Raw genomic sequence first — 19,985 nt, forward strand, 5'->3', positions numbered from 1 at the left:
CATCCCTTCTTCCCTGGGATGTGCATTGGAGGGTACGTGACCCCCAGCCTCTCCCTCTTCCTGCCTCCCAGTTTGAGGCTGCTCTGCCAGGTACCTGACCTGTGTGCCCACTCACAAACTGAGGCTGATCTGGGAGAAGTCCTCAGCGGCTGCCCCCTTGCCATCAGCCTTCTATGTGTGGGGGGTCCCCTGGCCAGGTCAGGGGGCTTTAGTGGGTGGTCTGAGGCCGCCGTGCATGGGCCACGGCTTCTTTTGATGGGGTCTCCCCAGGGAGGGGTGGGAGACACTGGTTTTCGAGGGCGGGCCGCATTGGTCCGCTCACTCCAGGCTGTAATTTGTGTTATATATAGCAGGCGGAGCTGGCCTGCCAGGGAAGGAGGCTGTGAGGCTATAAGCAGGCCTGATGTCTCCCCTGGACTGGGAGTTTGCGTGAGGAAGAGACGGCACTGGAACCCATGGACACAGCATACCCTCGTGAGGACCCCCGGCCCCCAGCTTCCCGCAAGGCTGATGGTGCTGCCGACGTGTCCCTCACGCTGGCAGCGTCCTGTCCCCCACCTCGAGACCATCTGATCTGGTCAGTCTTCAGCACACTCTACCTGAACCTGTGCTGCCTTGGTTTCCTGGCACTTGTGCACTCTGTCAAGGTGGGTGAGGGTCGTGGGGGGCTCCCTGGGGCCACCGGGGAAGGGGACCCTATTGGCATGGCCAGAGACAGGGTTCCTCACAAAACTGGAGGCCACGAGGTTTGTTCATAGAACAGAAAGGCCTGAGCATGAGGAGGTGTGCTTGTTGGGTGTGTGTAATGTCAGAGGGTGGAGTCCGCAGTGTCTGCTCACGGGGCCTTCTTCACACACTGTGACGGCTCACCTGGGCTTCTGGTCCTGAGTGGAGCTGGGGTCCTCTCCCCAGAGGGCTCCCCCCCACAGAGGGCTGGGGTCCTCTCCCCAGAGGGCTCTCCCCCACAGAGGGCTGGGGTCCTCTCCCCGGAGGGCTGGGGTCCTCTCCCCAGAGGGCTCCCCCCCACAGAGGGCTGGGGTCCTCTCCCCAGAGGGCTCCCCCCCCACAGAGGGCTGGGGTCCTCTCCCCGGAGGGCTGGGGTCCTCTCCCCAGAGGGCTCCCCCCCACAGAGGGCTGGGCCTTATGCTAAGCCGGGATGGCCGTGGGTGACTGCCAGGCCCGAGGCACAGCACCCTGCAGCCTCCATGTGGGCCGGCGGCTGCTCGCCTCAAGGCACCATCCAGGACTTTGTGTGGCTGGAGACAGTGGAAGAGGCGCTCACAGTGCCATCCAGGCTCTGGGTGCAGTCGGGATCTTTCGTGTGCCGGGGGGTCCTGCCTCCTCAGATGCGGTGGGCGTGTGAACATCTGGTCCCACTGGTGCTCGCAGGCCCGAGACCAGAAGGTGGCGGGGAACCTGGAGGCTGCACAGCGCTACGGCTCCAAAGCCAAATGCTACAACATCCTGGCTGCCATGTGGTCCCTGGTGCCCCCTCTTCTGCTCCTGGGGCTGGTGGTGACCGGCGCCCTACACCTGTCCCAGCTGGCCAAGGACTCTGCAGCCTTCTTCAGCACCAAGTTCGACGATGGAGACTATGACTGACAGGATGAGCCTCTTCTGTCCTACTTGAGGACGCTGACCTCAGGGGCTCAGCACCAGCTCCCTGGACCCTACTATACAGCCTTGATTCCCTCCTCCCTGTGACCACAGGGCCCCCTTGTCCAACCACAGCATCCAATGCCTACCCGTTCAGACCCTGCTCTCCTTCCCCGGTACCTAACTCTGCCCCTTTCTTCCTACTCACCAGGCTTACCCTCTGTTCACCATTAAATATTCCCGGTTCCAGAAGTACCTCGAGTCTCCTTCGTGGCTGCAATGGTGGGGAGGATGGGGAGAGAGACCACAGCCAAATACTTTAACCAACCCTCTGCTCTGTATTTGCTGCCCCCAACTGTCGCCTTTCCTGGGCTCCAGGGCAGCCTGTGGTTCTAGGGTGGAGGCATCTGGGTATTTTAGGATGATGCTTTGGAATGCTGGCCTTTGATCCCTGCCGCCCTGCGGTTTGGTGGCCTGTGTTCCCGAACATGGGAGGGTGTGGCCCAGGCCACATCTGTACATGTTGCTGTGTGTCCTGTCCCTCACAAGTCGAGTGCTGTCCTCCTCCTCAGCTGTCAGAACGTAAGCCCCTGAATTTTGAGAAATCGGTTCTGTGGGAGTCTTTTTTCATTCCCAACCCAGAGAAGGCCAAGAGGAAGGTAGGTGAGGGCTGTTTGCTGCCAGGGCCTGGCTCTGGACACGTGGTCACACCGTCCTCCATGTCACTGACCCCATACACAGCCTGCCTCTCTCCCACAGCTGTGCAGAGGCCATCAGTGGGTAAGGTGACAGGTGAGCCACCAGTGCAGGATGCGCTTGTGCTAGGTCACGTCCTGTGCATCACATAGCTCCCTTGGCCCGGAACCAAAGCCCTGCAACTGGAGGAGGGAGCAGCAGGGGTCTGCCTCCGCCCTGCCCCCACCGTGGGGCTGGGCCAATGACAGGGAAGGCTAACTGCAGGGCCCTAACCAAGAGATGGATCAAGGGCTTGAGCACTCTACCTAGGGTCCCTCCCCCATTCCTGGGGCGCCTTTGCGTGCCACCCCTCTCTGCGCTGGTGCAAGGGTCTTGCGTGGTTACTGTGCTTGGAGACCTCTCATCACCCATCCTGTGAAATGCCTGCAGCCATCGGTTGAGCCCCATGCTGAAGATTCTGAGCCGAGGCAGCCACTGCAGATACAGGTGTCGCGGGTCTGTGCTGGGCCTGGGATGGTCCAGGGAGGGGGCAGGGGGTGGCTGCATGTGGATCAGTGTGCGGACTCTGAGCCATATGGTGCTGGGTACACCTTCCCCCAACGGGGCAGGATTGTTGGGTCTGTGGTTAGATACGGAAGACAGAGTGTGTGGTCACCAGGAGGAAGTATTACCCAAAATCCCCTCGGCTCCTGGGTGGAGAAGTGTTTCCCATAATCCCTCAGCTCCTGGGTGCAGAAGTGTTACCCATAATCCCCTCTGCTCCTATGTGGAGAGTGTTACAAATAATCCCTCTGCTCCTGGGTGGAGAAGTGTTACCCATAATCCCTCAGCTCCTGGGTGCAGAAGTGTTTCCCATAATCCCTCAGCTCCTGGGTGGAGAAGTGTTTCCCACAATCCCTCAGCTCCTGGGTGGAGAAGTGTTTCCCATAATCCCTCAGCTCCTATGTGGAGAGTGTTTCCCACAATCCCTCAGCTCCTGGGTGGAGAAGTGTTTCCCATAATCCCTCAGCTCCTGGGTGGAGAAGTGTTACCCATAATCCCTCAGCTCCTGTGTGGAGAAGTGTTACCCATAATCCCTCAGCTCCTGTGTAGAGAAGTGTTTCCCATAATCCCTCAGCTCCTGTGTGGAGAAGTGTTACCCATAATCCCTCAGCTCCTGGGTTGAGAGTGTTACCCATAATCCCTCAGCTCCTGTGTGCAGAAGTGTTTCCCATAATCCCTCAGCTCCTGTGTGCAGAAGTGTTTCCCATAATCCCTCAGCTCCTGGGTGGAGAAGTGTTACCCATAATCCCTCAGCTCCTGGGTGGAGAAGTGTTACCCATAATCCCCTGAGCTCCTGTGTGGAGAGTGTTACCCATAATCCCCTGAGCTCCTGTGTGGAGAGTGTTACCCATAATCCCCTGAGCTCCTGTGTGGAGAAGTGTTACCCATAATCCCTCAGCTCCTGTGTGGAGAGTGTTACCCATAATCCCCTCAGCTCCTGTGTGGAGAGTGTTACCCAAAATCCCCTCTGCTCCTATGTGGAGAGTGTTACCCATAATCCCCTGAACTCCTGTGTGGAGAAGTGTTTCCCATAATCCCTCAGCTCCTGTGTGGAGAAGTGTTTCCCATAATCCCTCAGCTCCTGTGTGGAGAAGTGTTTCCCATAATCCCTCAGCTCCTATGTGGAGAAGTGTTTCCCATAATCCCTCAGCTCCTATGTGGAGAAGTGTTACCCATAATCCCTCAGCTCCTGTGTGGAGAGTGTTACCCATAATCCCCTCTGCTCCTGTGTGGAGAGTGTTTCCCATAATCCCCTGAGCTCCTGTGTGGAGAGTGTTTCCCATAATCCCCTGAGCTCCTGTGTGGAGAGTGTTACCCATAATCCCCTGAGCTCCTGTGTGGAGAGTGTTACCCATAATCCCCTCAGCTCCTGGGTGGAGAGTGTTACCCATAATCCCTCAGCTCCTGGGTGGAGAAGTGTTTCCCATAATCCCCTGAGCTCCTGTGTGGAGAGTGTTACCCATAATCCCTCAGCTCCTGTGTGGAGAGTGTTTCCCATAATCCCCTGAGCTCCTGTGTGGAGAGTGTTACCCATAATCCCCTCTGCTCCTGTGTGGAGAGTGTTACCCATAATCCCTCAGCTCCTGTGTGGAGAGTGTTACCCATAATCCCCTGAGCTCCTGTGTGGAGAGTGTTACCCATAATCCCCTGAGCTCCTGGGTGGAGAGTGTTTCCCATAATCCCCTCTGCTCCTGTGTAGAGAGTGTTTCCCATAATCCCTCAGCTCCTGTGTGCAGAAGTGTTTCCCATAATCCCTCAGCTCCTGTGTGCAGAAGTGTTTCCCATAATCCCCTCAGCTCCTGGGTGGAGAAGTGTTACCCATAATCCCTCTGCTCCTGTGTGGAGAGTGTTTCCCATAATCCCCTGAGCTCCTGTGTGGAGAGTGTTTCCCATAATCCCCTCTGCTCCTGTGTAGAGAGTGTTTCCCATAATCCCTCAGCTCCTGTGTGCAGAAGTGTTTCCCATAATCCCTCAGCTCCTGTGTGCAGAAGTGTTTCCCATAATCCCCTCAGCTCCTGGGTGGAGAAGTGTTACCCATAATCCCTCTGCTCCTGTGTGGAGAGTGTTTCCCATAATCCCCTGAGCTCCTGTGTGGAGAGTGTTTCCCATAATCCCCTGAGCTCCTGTGTGGAGAGTGTTACCCATAATCCCCTGAGCTCCTGTGTGGAGAGTGTTTCCCATAATCCCCTGAGCTCCTGTGTGGAGAGTGTTACCCATAATCCCCTCAGCTCCTGTGTGGAGAGTGTTACCCATAATCCCCTGAGCTCCTGTGTGGAGAGTGTTTCCTATGAACCTCAGCTCCTGGGATGCTGTCTGGTGGTTCCTATACTCTATCCCTGACACTCTTCATAGGGTTTCACAAGAACTCTCCTCTTAGATCTCTGATGGCAGGCCCTACACATTCTCCTACGGAAAAAAGCAGAGGGAGACAGGTCTTGGGAGATACGGATGCTTAGATCCCTAGCTCCAGTGCTGCCCACAGACTAATACGTCTTTCCTGTATGTGTGTGAAAGATTAAAAATTAGAGTTACATTTTACAATTGCTAACTGCTGATTTTGCTTCTGTAAACTTGCTTGCACTAGCACTGACCCTTCCCCTCCCTGAAAATAAGTAAAAAGTTTCAGAGTCCAGACGCCAGCCCTGGGACAAGGTCTGTAGTCGTAGATAAAGAACAAACAAGTATGTAAATTTAAATGTAAAGGTTAGTTTAACACTGTCAAAGACAGTACCTGTTTTGTTTACAACTGTGTATTTCATTCAAGAACCAAGAGAAGAGACAGGGGGAAAAACTTAGAAACCAACAGAAGACCTGTCTTTAGGGGTATACAGGCAGAAGTACACTTCAGCTGGTCATGCATGATGGGACAGGCCCTGGGAGGAGTCCACACAGGGTGAAAGGGGGCAAGCTGGCACAAACGCAGTTCATCTAACCCTAAAGAGTCGGATTGGGTGTGTGCCCATTCCATAGGAGGGGCTGAGTGGCCCATCTTTGTTCTCTCTTTTCCCTGCAGATAGACACTAAAAACATGATGGTTAAAATGAGTGATGTGATGATCTGATTAATATTGCTAAAACTTCCCCTTGGATATGTTAACATTAAAATTAAAAAGGCCTTAAAAAGAGGGTTAAAAAGTTATTTGTATAATGTGGCTTGCTTTTAATGTTTTACAATTAGAATGTTTTTAAAAGTCATAAAGATGCTAAGTCTAACTTTTTGGTTCAGTTATGATGATTGTTATTTTTGCATTAAAAAATTGTCATTTGAGTTTAAAAATCTTAATGTGTGTCTGTTTTAAAACAAGCAGCCAAGAGGCAATGAGTGACACTTGGCCTCAAGATTTCAAGGGATCTTTTCAAAATGCAAATAAAAACTAAGGTATACAATTAAAAAAAAGATTAATAGGAGACTTAAAAAATAAAAAATGGGGGGCTGGGAAGGTGGCTTAGTGGTAGAGCGCTTGCCTTACATGCATGAGGCCCTGGGTTCGATTCCTCAGCACCACATAAAGAAAAAAGCCGGAAGTGGCACTGTGGCTCAAGCGCTAGAGCGTTAGCCTTGAGCTGAAGAGCTGAGGGACAGCACTCAGGCCCAGAGTTCAGGCCTCATGACCGGACCCAAAAATAAATAAATAAATAAAATAAAATAAAATAAAAAATGGATTTTTGGATATAAAGTTTAAAGGTAAAGTTGTTTTTAACATTGGCTTCAATGTGCACAGAGAAAAATTAGGATTTCCAAAATAATTGCTATTCCAGTTTGCTCTTATAGGTTTTTTTTTTAAGTTTCCAGCAAAGTCCAGAGCAAAGCATAGAAAATTCTTACAAGTTTGTCAGATGTAACTTTGACTCTTAATAAGTTTCAGGTAAGAGCATGCTTAAGAGCTACTTCTATGTTGACCACCTTGTTGCTTTTAATTGGAGTAAGGTGGCCTTTTATAAGACTCATTGATCTGCAAACTGATTCAAAGCCAGCCCAGGGAAGAAAAAGGTCCTTGTGAGACTGTCACCTCTACTCAGCCAGCAGAGTGCTGAAAGAGCAAACAGAGATGCTTTGGGACTCAAAGTGGCAGAGTGCTAGCCGTGAGCTGTAAAGCTGAGGGACAGTGCTCAGGCCCTGAGTTCAAGTCCAGCGACCAGCTAAAGGGAAATGCCAGTGAGGCATTTATCCCAATGTGGAGAAGACACTCCTGGGACAAAAGCAATGGAGGAGCATCCAGAGGCAGTAAGCCACTGCTTGGATGGCAGAAATGTCAGATCCTAGAGTCATTTGTGCATGGCCCTTCAAAACTGGTCAGAGCCGGGAGGTCATGGGAAGATAGTTTGGAAGCATGCCTAATGTTCATGGCTACCTTGTAAGGGACAGGAACTTGCCAGTCCTCTGTGATAGTAAAAAGCTAATGTTATAAAATGTGGGGGATAGTTTAAATCTCAACCCCTTTATGTGCCAAAAGCTCAAATTGGCAGCTGTAATTGAACTGACACTAGTTACATAAAGTTCATCTGCTCAAAAAAAAAGTTTGTAAACCTGAAAATGTGTTTCTATTGATATCTGTCTAAAGGCCTGCAAAGGTAACTTAGGCATTGTTGGGATCATTAGAGATCACATTCCTAAGCCATCTAGGAAGATGCTTTTACAAACCAGAGTGCTAAATGAAAGATTAAAATTGGGGCTATGTCCATTTTACAATATGCTAACTGCTAATTCTGCTTCTGTAAACCTGCTTACGCTAACACTGACCCTTCCCCTCCCAGAAATAAGTTAAAAAGTTTCAGAGTCCAGATGCAGGCCCTGGGACAAGGTCTGCAGACATAGATAAAGAACAAAACAGTATGTTCTTCTAAGTTCCAGTTAAAAAAATTCCCCAAATGGGACCAAAGATAAGGACCATCCGGTGAGTCCAGCAAACTTGGTCAAACGTCAACCCATCACAAGCCTGTAACTATGTGAACTCCCCTCCAGGGTGACCGCTCCCCCTAGATTCGCCCTGAGCCAACCAGTTTACAACGAGTGTTACAGTTTCCCGCTTAGCAAAATGATTGCTGGAGTACACAGTGACTTGTAAGTGGACCAATCCTGGGGTACCTGGTGTCATATGCTAATCCTGTGGTTTTTGTCTTTAAAAATGCCTGTAACCTCTGCTCAGGGCTCTCTCCCTTGCCAAGGCAGAGAGCCCGTTTGGGCAAACGCTGAATAAACTCCTCTTGCTTGTTGCATCTGCTGGTTTGGAGTCTTGGTCCTTGGGGTGCCCTCCCGTTGAAGAAAGTATCCCAGTGAGTCTGGGGTCTTTCACTAAACAAGCTACACTGCTGTAGCCGGAGAAAAGGTCTGTGAAGTTGTCAAAAGTTAAATATTGTTCTTAATGACATCTAACCCTGATGGCCTCTTTGTAAAATAGGCTAAGGTTATAGATTCCTGGCTAGGTAAGATCAACGCCCCTAAAGTCAGCCTGAAAAAGTTACAGAAGATGGACCTTCACCCTTCTACCCCCTTTTTAAGATCAAGGGTCCAGAGTCAGTTTTGAAAAAATGAGACAAAATAGATAAAAAAAAAAAAAAAGGCATAAAGAATAGTGTTAACTGTTGTAGGTGTTCAAGGTGTGGAGACTGCATCTGTCAGAGATGGCTACAAGACTAAGCCTTCTGAGCCTTCTGTGTCTATTTACAAAAATATCTGGTTAGTAAAAAAAAAAAAAAAGAGTTGTGATTTTGGTAAATTGTCCTGGGCTATTGTTTAAAGATCTTAAAAACCAGCAGGATCAAAGCCTGCCAAGCCTATGCAATGTATCCTTAACCAGTCTGTGTAGGAATTTACAGCCCAGCCCTTGGAGCCACTGAGAGACCCTGCTGCTGCTGCTGCTGCTGCTGCATACCCTAATGGGTAAAGTTCAACGACGGCCTGACAGCCACCTGGAGAAACTCCTGCTTGATTCCATCCCCTGAGTCTGATTCCTGGTTGACTGCTGCTAAATCTAAGATCTTGTGGGACATTCTTTTGGGTGATATACAAAAACTCTCTCTTCCCACAGTGGATATTGGGGACAAGGATATCAGTGGCTTGCTTGTCTTAGGCACTTCAGTGCATAGTGACTGGAAATCCACTCTATGGTCACAGCCTAGTTTGGCTCTGGTATGGTAATAACCTGAGTGTGTTATCAATGGAGGTAATACTCTTAGCCTTAAAATCTAGCAAGCTTCTGCATCACAGTGGTGCCTTAAGGCTGTTCTAAGATAAAGGTTCCACAAGCAAAAAAAAAAAAAAAAAATTGGGCAGTTTTAAACTCCAGCCACATGGGCTGGGAAGGTGGCTCAGTGGTAGAGCACTTGCCTTGCATGCCAGAGGCCCTGGGTTCGATTCCTCAGCACCACATAAGCAAAAAGAAAAAAGCCGGAAGTGGCGCTGTGGCTCAAGTGGTAGAGTGCTAGCCTTGAGCTGAAGAGTTGAGGGACAGCGCCCAGGCCCAGAGTACAGGCCCCATGACCGGACCCCCCCAAAAAAAATTAGACAATAAACTCCAGCCACAAAGATGCTCAAAAAATTATAAAGAAAAAAAGGTAGTAAAAAAAGCCTTGGGAAAAAAATTTAAAAAGTAAAAAAATGTCTTTAAGACAAACCTCAAAAAGTTTAAGTATATAGCAAATGGTATGAGTATGTCTTAAAATTGGAGCTTACAAGTACAGCTGGTATAAAATTAAGTTAACTGTGATACACGGAGTCAGGACTGGTAAAAAAAAAAAATGTAAGGGGCTCTGGTACTGTTAATTTTGTTACAATCGGACCTTGTATACTCAACAGACTGGTGTTTTTTGTAAAAGAAAAAGATCAGCACAGTCCGTCTATTAGTTCTGAGATCCCAATACCAAGCATTGAGAACTGACACCCCACAAGATAATATAGAGACACCCTAAATTTTAAGATTAAAATTAGTCCAAAGAAAAAGGAGGGAATGAAAGATTAAAAATTAGAGTTACATTTTACAATTGCTAACTGCTGCTTTTGCTTCTGTAAACTTGCACTAGCACTAGCACTAGCTAGTGCTAGCACTAGCACTGACCCTTCCTCTCCCTGAAAATAAGTAAAAAGTTTCAGAGTCCAGATGCAGGCCCTGGAACAAGGTCTGTAGTCGTAGATAAAGAACAAATGAGTATGTTCTTCTAAGTTCCTGTTTGGAAATTCCCCAAATGGGACCCGAGATAAGGACCATCTGGCGAGTCCAGCAAACTAGGTCAAATGTCAACCCATCACAAGCCTGTAACTATGTGAACTCCCCTCCAGGGTGACCGCTCCCCCTAGATTTGCCCTGAGCCAACCAGTTTACCACGAGTGTTACAAAATTTCCCGTGTAGCAAAATGATTGCTGGAGTACATGGTGATTTTTAAATTGGGCCAATCCCGGAGCACCTGGTGTCTTATGCTAATCCTGTGGTTTTTGCCTTTAAAAATGCTTGTAACGGCTGCCTGGGGCTCTCTGACTGACCGGGGCAGAGAGACCATTTGCGCAAACGCTGAATAAATTCCTCTTGCTTGTTGCATCTGCTGGTTTGGAGTCTTGGTTTCTGGGGCGCCTTCCCACAGACGAAAGTATCCCAGAAGTCTGGGGTCTTTCATGTGAAGCTCTCTCCCATATCTGCTCCCCAATGAATTTAGGTTGGCTCATCACTGAAAACAGGGAGTAGCAACAACATGAAGTAAAGGCAACAAGGGAGACACAGGGCCTGCCTGGCTCCTTGAGCTTGGAAGCTACTGCACGTCCTGTCCCGAGTTGCAGAAAGAAGTCAGGATAAGATGCTTTTTTCCAGCATCAAGTGTAATTCCTCAAGCTGATTTGGCACAGGGGCTCTGGCTTTACCAGAATCTCAGGCCCAGATAGTAAGGCAATCATTCTGGGGATACCCTGATAAACTAAGTCAGGGGCTTAGGCCCAAGGTACAGAGGCTGGGCAGACCCTCTGGCAACGGACAGCTTTCCTAGCATAGCTGGCCAGAACCCTGGTCTTCCATCCCACACATTTGGCTCTGGCCCCACTGACCAGTGAGGGGCTTCAGGGTCTTTCTCTGAAGTCCATGTGACTTGTCCTGTGGTGAAGACAATACTTCCTTCCTTTCTCATAGGCTGGAGGTTGAGGATGGCTGCCCATCCCATGGGCCAGGGGCTTCTGACTCAAGAGTCTAGAAGAGTCAAAGAACATTGAGGCTCAGGGGCTCACCCCTGTCATCCTAGCTACTTGGGAGACTGAGATCTGAGGATCACAGTTCAAAGCCAGCCCGGCAGGAAAGTCTGTGAGACTCATGTCCAATTAACCACCAAAGAAACTGGAAGTGGAGCTTGGATCAAGTGGTAGAGTGCCAGCTTTAAGAAAAAAAAAATGCCAGGGGCAGTGCTCAGGCTCTGAGTTCAAGCCCCAGGACTAGTAGATAAAAGAGTCAAAGAGCTCCCACAAGCCCTGTACCAGCCCCGCCTGACCCCAATGACAGGCTAGGAGAAGCTCCTGTTTATTAAAGTTGCAGAATTTGCTAGACCTGAGAAATTCTGCAGGTGACTAATCCCCTTCACCCATGCCCTTCCTCACTGGCCACTTTCTCTGCGGGCCACTCCCTACCACCCCGTGACGAGAACAGCCCAGGAACCAGAAGCATGGGGGTCAAAGCCTGGGTCTGCACAGGGGGCAAGGTGGCATGCCAAGGAGCAGAAGTGCTGGGTCAGCCTGAGGGCAGGTGGATGGTGGCCTGGGGGGCACCTGCCGGCCCACAGGGAAGGGCTCAGCTGCCGGCAGACAGCCTTGCACTGGGGCGGAGCTGGGGGATACACAGAAGGTGTGGGTGTGGAGGACCTGTATGCCTGGTGCTCAGGGAATGGCCACAGGTGGCGGGGAATGGTGTCCCGGCGGCTCTGCAGGAGTCTGGTATCTTCTAAGGATTCTCTTGGACAATTCTCAGAGCTGGGATTTCTGGGCAGCTACTGGGATGACCTTTGAATTCGACCAGCAGAGGGCAGGAAGGAGACCTTGTGTCCTGCAGGGAGAGAGAGGTATCCTGGGGTGAGGCAGGACCAGGGCACCTGGGTCACACGCCGAGACCCTCACCTACCCAGCGGCAGGGGGAACACGGCCTGCGAGGGCCACAGGTTGGCCTCCAAAGGTGGGGCCCGGGGCCCTGCTTGGGCTGTGACTTCAACTGTCACGTGGTCCTTGGAGAAGGCGAAGTTGAGTTTGTTCCCCAGGTAGGAGAGGCCAGTGAGATGCACTCCAGAGACACCGGCTGGGCACAGGGGGTCAAAGGTCACGCCTGCCTCGGTGACCCTGCGGGGAGAGCTGGGTGAGGACGTGCACGTGGGAGCAGGTGGTCACCCTGCTGGCCGCTGTACTCACCTAAACCCCGTGCATCCGAAAAGCACTGCCTGCAGGAAGCCCCCCATGCCCGTCAGGAAGTTCACGGCGCCCGACCCGTCCGCATTCTCTGTCCACACCTGGAAAAGCCAAGGGTGGCAGGCAGGGACGCCCAGGCCAGTGGCCCTCCTAGGCCTGCCGTTCCAAGGTCAGGCAGGAGTGACCGGAGCTGAGACCCTGCCGAGACTCCCAGCAAGGGCTCAGGAGGGGTGAGCAGGGGGCGGGAGTTCTGCTGACCTTGAAGGGCTCAGTGATGTAGGCGAAGCTTCTGTCCAGAAAGTCCCGCACCCTAGCTGGGTCCTTCAGTTCCATCCATCCCACAGCAAACATGCTCTGAGGTCAGAGTTCAAAGACCATGTGAGGGTAAAACCCACTGTGTGGAAGGAAGAGAGCCGAGTGGGACAGCCGCTCACCCAGGTCATGGCAGGGCCCTGGGGAGATGTCACAGCCTCATAAATCTCCAGGTTCCTCCTGCGGACGTCGGGACGCAGCCGGAAGGGGACAGGGTATCCCAGGAGCACCACGTCTGCCTGCTTCACCTCCTCCCCTGGAGGAGACGTGGTAGTGGTGGGTGCCAGGACCGACGCAGAGTCTGGGGTCTCCACAGGGCAGAAGGCCACTTACCAGGCTCATACCCATCAAACTCAGGGTGGAAATTCCGCTCTGGGTCAAAGGGCACTTTGATCTTGTCAGCTACCACCAGCCACTGGTCTGGAACAGACAGTCCCAGATCCTGGGCCAAAGCAGCAGCAAAGCGCAGGCTAGGGGGAGAGCAAAAGCTGAAGCCTCGGCAGACTGGCAGGGCCTGCCTGAGGGGCGGCGTTGGGGCAGAAATGGGGGTGGGGTGCCTGACCTGTTCTGGACCAGGACATTGGTGTACACAGAGTTGTTGACTCCTGAGTGGTACTCGTCAGGCGGCATGACTCCTAGGCACACAAGGCCACCACCGCCTTCAGCGCAGCTCAGGAGTGAGGCCCTGCGTGAGACGGGAACCTACCCGCTCCCCCCGCCGACACCTCCCCGGGCCTTACCCTTCAGGTGGTATTCCTCATCCTCGGAGCTCCACTCCACACGGCTGCACCAGAACTCAGCCACAGCCCTGACTACATCCCAGCCACCAGCCTCTCGGAAGAGCTGCAGGTCCTGCGGGGTAGAGGAAGGACGAGGCCCAGGCCCAGAGTTGTTGTGCAGGCCCGGTGCCCACACCCCAAGCATCCAGAAAGAAAACCCTGTGCCCCATAGGCCTCTCCAGACGATCTCCCAGGACCAGCCCCACCTAGTTACAAGGTGGGCATGTCGTGGCTGCAGGGACACACCTGGGTGGTGAGGTAGTACAGCTGGAAGGCCAGCACCACAGCCCCGTTGACGTGGACCTCCTGGGTCCCATAGACCTCTTCCGGGCAGACCTCCAGACCAGAGCCTGCGCTCTCCCAGGCAAACTTGGCTCCCTGTGCGGGACAGGGGTGGAGATGAGTCAGCTTCAACCCTGATACCCCATACCCCAGTTTTACCCTTGCAGAGGTTCAGAGAGGGTGGCGCTCTAGTGCGCTCTGTATGCCCCACCGTAGGCCTGGCCAGCTGCCCACTGTGTGCTGATCCTGGGGTGTGGACCCTAGGGCGTACTGAGCCACACTCACCTGGTAGCCGAGGCTCCGCGCGTTCTCCAGGGCCCCACCCAGAGTTCTGATTCGGTACTCTAAGATGGCCCTGGCAGCCTCTGGGTGGAACGCCAGGATATTTGGGAACATCCAGAGATCCTGGGAGAACATGAGTTCTGGAGCTGAGCAGGTGCCCTCATCCTCCGTGATGCCACCCACCCACATCCAGCCCTGGTGGCTGCCGGCCAGCGCTCAGCACGCAGGGCAGCGGCCAGCGCTCAGCACGCAGGGCACTGGCCAGCACTCAGCACGCAGGCACTGGCCAGCGCTCAGCACGCAGGGCAGCGGCCAGCGCTCAGCACGCAGGGCAGCGGCCAGCGCTCAGCACGCAGGCACTGGCCAGCACTCAGCACGCAGGGCAGCGGCCAGCGCTCAGCACGCAGGCACTGGCCAGCACGCAGGGCAGCGGCCAGCGCTTAGCACGCAGGGCAGCGGCCAGCGCTCAGCACGCAGGCACTGGCCAGCACTCAGCACGCAGGGCAGCGGCCAGCGCTCAGCACGCAGGCACTGGCCAGCACGCAGGGCAGCGGCCAGCGCTCAGCACGCAGGGCAGTGGCCAGCGCTCAGCACCCAGGCACTGGCCAGCGCTCAGCACGCAGGGAAGCGGCCGGCACTCAGCACGCAGGGCAGCGGCCAGCGCTCAGCACGCAGGCACCGACCAGCGCTCAGCATGCAGGGCAGCGGCCAGCGCTCAGCACGCAGGGCAGCAGCCAGCACTCAGCACGCAGGCACCGACCAGCGCTCAGCATGCAGGGCAGCGGCCAGCACTCAGCAGGCAGGGCAGCGGCCAGCACTCAGCACGCAGGGCAGTGGCCAGCACGCAGGGCAGCAGCCAGCGCTCAGCACGCAGGCACTGGCCAGCACGCAGGGCAGCGGCCAGCGCTCAGCACGCAGGGCAGCGGCCAGCGCTCAGCACGCAGGGCAGCGGCCAGCGCTCAGCACGCAGGCACTGGCCAGCACTCAGCACGCAGGGCAGCGGCCAGCACTCAGCACGCAGGCACTGGCCAGCACGCAGGGCAGCGGCCAGCACTCAGCACGCAGGGCAGCGGCCAGCGCTCAGCACCCAGGCACTGGCCAGCGCTCAGCACGCAGGGAAGCGGCCGGCACTCAGCACGCAGGGCAGCGGCCAGCGCTCAGCACGCAGGGCAGCGGCCAGCACTCAGCACGCAGGCACCGACCAGCGCTCAGCATGCAGGGCAGCGGCCAGCGCTCAGCACGCAGGGCACTAGCCAGCACTCAGCACGCAGGCACTGGCCAGCGCTCAGCACGCAGGGCAGCGGCCAGCGCTCAGCACGCAGGGCAGCGGCTGGCGCTCAGCACGCAGGCAGCAGCGGCCAGCGCTCAGCACGCAGGGCAGTGGCCAGCGCTCAGCACGCAGGGCAGCGGCCAGCGCTCAGCACGGCAGCGGCCGGCGCTCAGCACCCAGGGCAGCGGCCAGCGCTCAGCACGCAGGGCAGCGGCCAGTGCTCAGCACGCAGGGCAGCGGCCAGCACTCAGCACGCAGGGCAGCGGCCAGCACTCAGCACGCAGGGCAGCGGCCAGCGCTCAGCACGCAGGCACTGGCCGGCGCTCAGCACGCAGGGCAGCGGCCGGCGCTCAGCACGCAGGGCAGCGGCCAGCGCTCGGCACGCAGGGCAGCGGCCAGCACTCAGCACGCAGGCACTGGCCAGCGCTCAGCACGCAGGGCAGCTGCCCTTTGGCAGGGTCTGTGCTGGTCTCTTCAGAAGGAGACTCTAGGGGCTGCTTCCAGGCCCACCCTGGGCCGTTCCTGCCTGCCTCCCTCTCCAGCTGGGCTTCACTCCCCTCTGACACACGGGTGTGCCCAGGGGCTCCAGTCAGGACCTGACACAGGCGTCCTGTGCCTGCCCTAGCTCAGCCTCCCGTGGCCTCATCCACAAATGGCCATATGCTGCTGGTAGGACGCACGGGAGGACATGGGGTGGCCCTGGGCCCCCTCACTCTCCTCCTCTGCCTCCAGGCCACCGACACCCACCTCCCACACGCTCGTTCCCCAGACCCCACTCCTCATGCGCTCCCCCTGTGCTCCAGCGGCGGAGTGTGGCTTCCTCGGGGAAACTCCAGGCCCACACCCCCGACTCTACCAGGCCTGATCTCCACGCTGCCGTGGTCCTACTCTGTCCTCATAGCCGCACACTTCGGCTCTGAGCCTGAGTACCTTCGGCGCTCTGGAGCTCTCACCTGGATCACTCTTCTCTACCAGAGTCCTGAACCTCCTTCTGAGATGCCACCGCCTCCAGGAAGCCTTCCCATCTACCGTGCACCTCCCTAACCACGAGCTTGACACTGAGGAGGGTAGCCAGTCAGTGCTCTAAGTGCCACTTGCATGTGGCTGGTGCCGGGAGGTGTGAGAAGATACATACCTGGTCCCAAAAGACGTGGCCCCAGTAGCACTCCTCCCGGCTCCCGTTGGAAAGGCCCCCGGGGCTGAGGCCGTGGCAGATGCAGTTCTGGGTCCCAGGCTGGGGCAGGGCACTGAGCAGGTAGTAGAGACAGCCACGCAGGGCTTGGCGCAAAGCCAGGGGCCCCACCACATCCAAGCCACAACCTGCCCAGAGCTGGGCCCAGGCCTGTGCGTGAGCTGTGTACAGAGTGCCCTGGGCCTGTAGCTGCAGGACCTCACCCAGGCAGGCCTGGGCCTCAGCCTGGCTGCTGCCCACCACGGTTAGGAAGTCCCAGGTCCTGTCTTTCTCTCCTTCTCCAAGAGTCAGGGCCGAGGGCACTGGTGTCCACAGCATGTGTACCTCCTGCTGTGGCCCTCCAGGCTGTTCCGGCGTGAGTGTGTGGCCATACAGGTACCTTCCAGAGCACAGAGGGGACTCAGGACAGGCTCCCTCTGGGGCCTCCCAGGAGGGTCCCAGCCCCCTCCTCACCGGAATCCCTGGAAGTCAGGCCCCAGATGCAGGTCCAGGTCTGGGCTTTCTGGGGAGAAGGCAGAACGCAGCAACACGGTGATGGGTGGGCTTCCTGCCGCCAGGCGCTCAATGGACACAGTGAAGGCCAGAAGGTGAGGCAGCGTGCGGTGGGCATAGATCCGCTGGGAGGCCCGGAAGCTGAGGCCTTCCAGGGTGTGCAGGAATGAGCCTGGCAAGGGTAGGGTAGCTGCGGTCATCCTGGAGAGAATGGGAAGGACTGCCCCCCCCCCCCGCCCCGCCACACATACACACACACACACACACACAGACACAGACACAGACACAGAGACACAGACACACACACACACAGACACAGACACAGACACACACATACACACATGCACACACACACACAGACACACACACACACACAGAGACACAGACACACACATACACACATACACACAGAGACACACACACACAGAGACACAGACACACACACACACACATACACACAGACACAGACACACACACAGAGACACATACACACATACACACACACACACACACAGAGACACAGACACACACACACACAGACACAGACACATACACACACAGACACACACACACACATACACACACACACACACACACACACACACAGAGCTTGTGAAGCCGTGGCCTCCCTAGGGGTGGCCCAGGCTGGCCTCAAACTCTAGATCCTTGCTCCTCAGCCTCCTCAGTGCTGGGACTTACAAGCGTGAACCACCACACTAGGTTTTCACGCCCACCTTTCCTGAAGCGCGTCTCCCCTCTCAACTGGAAACAGCTTGGGGAGGTGACCGAGAGTCCAGAGGCAGCTACCTGTGCTGGTGTCCAGGACAAAGGTGGCGGTGGGCTGCTCCCCGGGGCCCGCGGGAGCCTCCAGCCTGGCGCAGAGCGGGCTGGGCAGGGCGGCCCGGTGCGTGCGCCCCCCGGCCCCGTTGTACACGCCATTCACGTGCAGTGTGCCGTGGTACACGCGTGTGCCCAGGTACGCGTTGGTCACGGGGGCCAGGAGCCGGGGGTCCCCGGGCAGCGAGCGCGCGGCGAACGCGGTCGGGTCCCCGGGGTCGCCGTCCATGGCCGCCTGGAAGCGCGGAGGCACCGCCCGCAGGACGGTGAGGGGCACGGGGGCCACCCACGGGGTCACCCGCGCAGCCCTGACCCTCGGGTGCCGCCTAGGGGCCACCGAGCTTCCGACCCGGTTCCCCGGGAGAATGCCAGCGCTGACCGGCCTCCCCGGCCTCCCCGCCCGGCGCCCACACCCCGAACCCGGCCCGAGGGGAAAGGCCAGCCTGGGCCCTGCGGCCGGCCCGCGGGACGGTGTGCGACCGGACCCGGCGGGGCCGAGGGCGGCGCAGGGCGGGCGGGGCGGGACGGGGGCGTGAGACGGGGCGGGGGCGTGAGACGGGGCGGGCTGCAGGCAGGGCTGGGGCGGGGCGGGGACGTGGCACGGGAGGGCGGGGCGGGCTGCGGGCAGGGCTGGGGCGGTGGGGGGACGTGGCACGGGAGGGCGGGGCGGGCTGCGGGCAGGGCTGGGGCGGGGCGGGGGCGTGAGACGGGGCGGGCTGCGGGCAGGGCTGGGGCGGTGGGGGGACGTGGCACGGGAGGGCGGGGCGGGCTGCGGGCAGGGCTGGGGCGGTGGGGGGGACGTGGCACGGGAGGGCGGGGCGGGCTGCGGGCAGGGCTGGGGCGGTGGGGGGGACGTGGCACGGGAGGGCGGGGCGGGCTGCGGGCAGGGCTGGGGCGGTGGGGGGACGTGAGACGGGAGGGCGGGGCGGGCTCCGGGCAGGGCTGGGGCGGTGGGGGGACGTGGCACAGGAGGGCGGGGCGGGCTGCGGGCAGGGCTGGGGCGGTGGGGGGGACGTGGCACAGGAGGGCGGGGCGGGCTGCGGGCAGGGCTGGGGCGGGACGTGGCACGGGAGGGCGGGGGACAGGGTGCAGGGCGCGGGACGTGGACAGGGGACCGGGCGGAGACGGAGGAGCGCGGGTCTTTGGGACTCACCGCAACCCGGTTCGGTCCCTGAGCGTCCCAGACAGCGCCCGGGACCCTCGGCTCTACCCCGAGACCCGCGCTGCTCTGGCGGAGGAAGGAGAAGCCTCTTTCCGCGAGGAGCCGCGAGACCCGGGCGGCCCGGCTCGGTCCCGCCCCGCACGTCCCAGGCGAGCGGGCACGCCCCTCGGTGGGCGGGGCTCCGTGGCCCCGCCCCTCGGCAGACGAGGCCCACTCGGTCCCGCCCCGCATGTCCCAGGAGAACAGCCACGCCCCTCGGTGGGCGGAGCTCCGTGTCCCCGCCCCTCGGAGGGCGGGGCTCCGCGCTGCCCGGCCCTCGGGCTGTCGCTCCAGGAGGCCGCTTCCCTTCCCGGCGCCGGGGCGCTGCCCCGCCCGAACCCCTCCCCCCCAAACGTAATGAACGGTCGGCCTTTGACCTTACACATAACTCTGAGCGCGTGGCCCGCGCCAGTCATCCTAGCTGCTCAGGTCTAGGATCCTGATTTGCGTTCAGCCAGGCAATCAACCGCCGGAAAGCTGGAGGAGGCGGCGCGGCTCCGGCGGACGGCGCCCGCCGGTGGCTCGCGGGAGTGGACGTGGACGGCCCCCACTCGTCCTCCTGGAGCAGCGATCCCGGTGCGGGACGGCGCGCTCCCCAGCTCCCAGCCCAAGTCCGGCTGACGCCTGGAGCGGGCGCGGGCCCCGCCCCGGGCTGCCCGGGCCTGGCCTGGCGTCGGTCCTGTGCTCTGCCCCGCCCCAGCCGGAGTCGGCTCAGCTAGAACGAGGCCCCCCGCCTGCCCGCCCCGCCCCTCCTGCCCCGCCTACCCCGCCCCTCCTGCCCCGCCTACCCCGCCCCTCCTGCCCCGCCTACCCCGCCCCTCCTGCCCCGCCCCGCCCCTCCTGCCCCGCCCGCCCCTCCTGCCCCCCCCCCGCCTGCCCGCCCCGCCCCTCCTGCCCCGCCCGCCCCTCCTGCCCCGCCCCGCCTACCCCGCCCCTCCTGCCCCGCCCCTCCTGCCCCGCCCCTCCTGCCCCGCCCCTCCGCCCGCCCTCGCCGCCCCTCCGCCGAGCGCCCGTCCTCGCCGCCCCTCCGCCGAGCGCCCGTCCTCGCGGCCCCTCCGCCCGCCCTCGCCGCCCCTCCGCCCGCCCTCGCCGCCCCTCCGCCCGTCCTCGCGGCCCCTCCGCCCGCCCTCGCCGCCCCT

General features: G+C 57.9%; 2 protein-coding genes across 4 annotated transcripts; one reads left to right on the forward strand and one right to left on the reverse strand.

Annotated features, from left to right (window-relative positions):
- Nucleotides 1–455: 455 nt before the first annotated feature.
- On the forward strand, nt 456–1,602 carry LOC138818733 (interferon-induced transmembrane protein 5-like). The gene is made up of 2 exons (XM_070009807.1): nt 456–647; nt 1,390–1,602. The coding sequence occupies exons 1-2, from the start codon at nt 456–458 to the stop codon at nt 1,600–1,602; spliced, it is 405 nt and encodes a 134-aa protein (XP_069865908.1).
- An 8,228-nt stretch (nt 1,603–9,830) lies between these two features.
- On the reverse strand, nt 9,831–19,309 carry LOC138818805 (protein-glucosylgalactosylhydroxylysine glucosidase-like). Of its 3 annotated transcripts, none has more exons than XM_070009944.1 (15): nt 19,229–19,309; nt 18,799–18,873; nt 17,616–17,880; nt 16,770–16,980; nt 16,260–16,695; nt 13,858–13,977; nt 13,537–13,668; nt 13,252–13,363; nt 13,074–13,146; nt 12,845–12,981; nt 12,634–12,767; nt 12,458–12,553; nt 12,203–12,300; nt 11,922–12,133; nt 9,831–11,846 (listed from the first exon to the last, which is right to left on the reverse strand). In XM_070009944.1, exons 3-15 carry the CDS (start codon nt 17,872–17,874, stop codon nt 11,791–11,793), a joined length of 2,076 nt encoding a protein of 691 aa, XP_069866045.1. In that variant the 5' UTR covers nt 17,875–17,880; nt 18,799–18,873; nt 19,229–19,309; the 3' UTR covers nt 9,831–11,790. The 3 variants fall into 3 exon arrangements, with proteins under 3 accessions (XP_069866045.1, XP_069866046.1, XP_069866044.1); XM_070009945.1 differs by having other exon boundaries at nt 18,799–18,868; nt 19,229–19,289; XM_070009943.1 differs by lacking the exon at nt 19,229–19,309 and having other exon boundaries at nt 18,799–18,917.
- Nucleotides 19,310–19,985: the final 676 nt, after the last annotated feature.

Source organism: Dipodomys merriami, unplaced genomic scaffold (genome assembly GCF_024711535.1).
Source record: "Dipodomys merriami isolate MVZ:Mamm:240054 unplaced genomic scaffold, mDipMer1.0.p SCAF_78, whole genome shotgun sequence".
NCBI lineage: Eukaryota > Metazoa > Chordata > Mammalia > Rodentia > Heteromyidae > Dipodomys > Dipodomys merriami.

What these genes read in the sequence shown, in the direction of transcription:
- LOC138818733 (XM_070009807.1), top strand. Translation starts at nt 456, where the DNA reads ATGGACACAGCATACCCTCGTGAGGACCCCCGGCCCCCAGCTTCCCGC. An exon ending in CACTTGTGCACTCTGTCAAG is followed by an intron (nt 648 to 1,389) that starts GTGGGTGAGGGT and finishes TGGTGCTCGCAG; the next exon opens with GCCCGAGACCAGAAGGTGGC.
- LOC138818805 (XM_070009944.1), bottom strand. Translation starts at nt 17,874, where the DNA reads ATGGACGGCGACCCCGGGGACCCGACCGCGTTCGCCGCGCGCTCGCTG. An exon ending in GCCACGTCTTTTGGGACCAG is followed by an intron (nt 13,978 to 16,259) that starts GTATGTATCTTC and finishes ATGTTCTCCCAG; the next exon opens with GATCTCTGGATGTTCCCAAA. An exon ending in TTCGGATGCACGGGGTTTAG is followed by an intron (nt 12,134 to 12,202) that starts GTGAGTACAGCG and finishes CTCTCCCCGCAG; the next exon opens with GGTCACCGAGGCAGGCGTGA.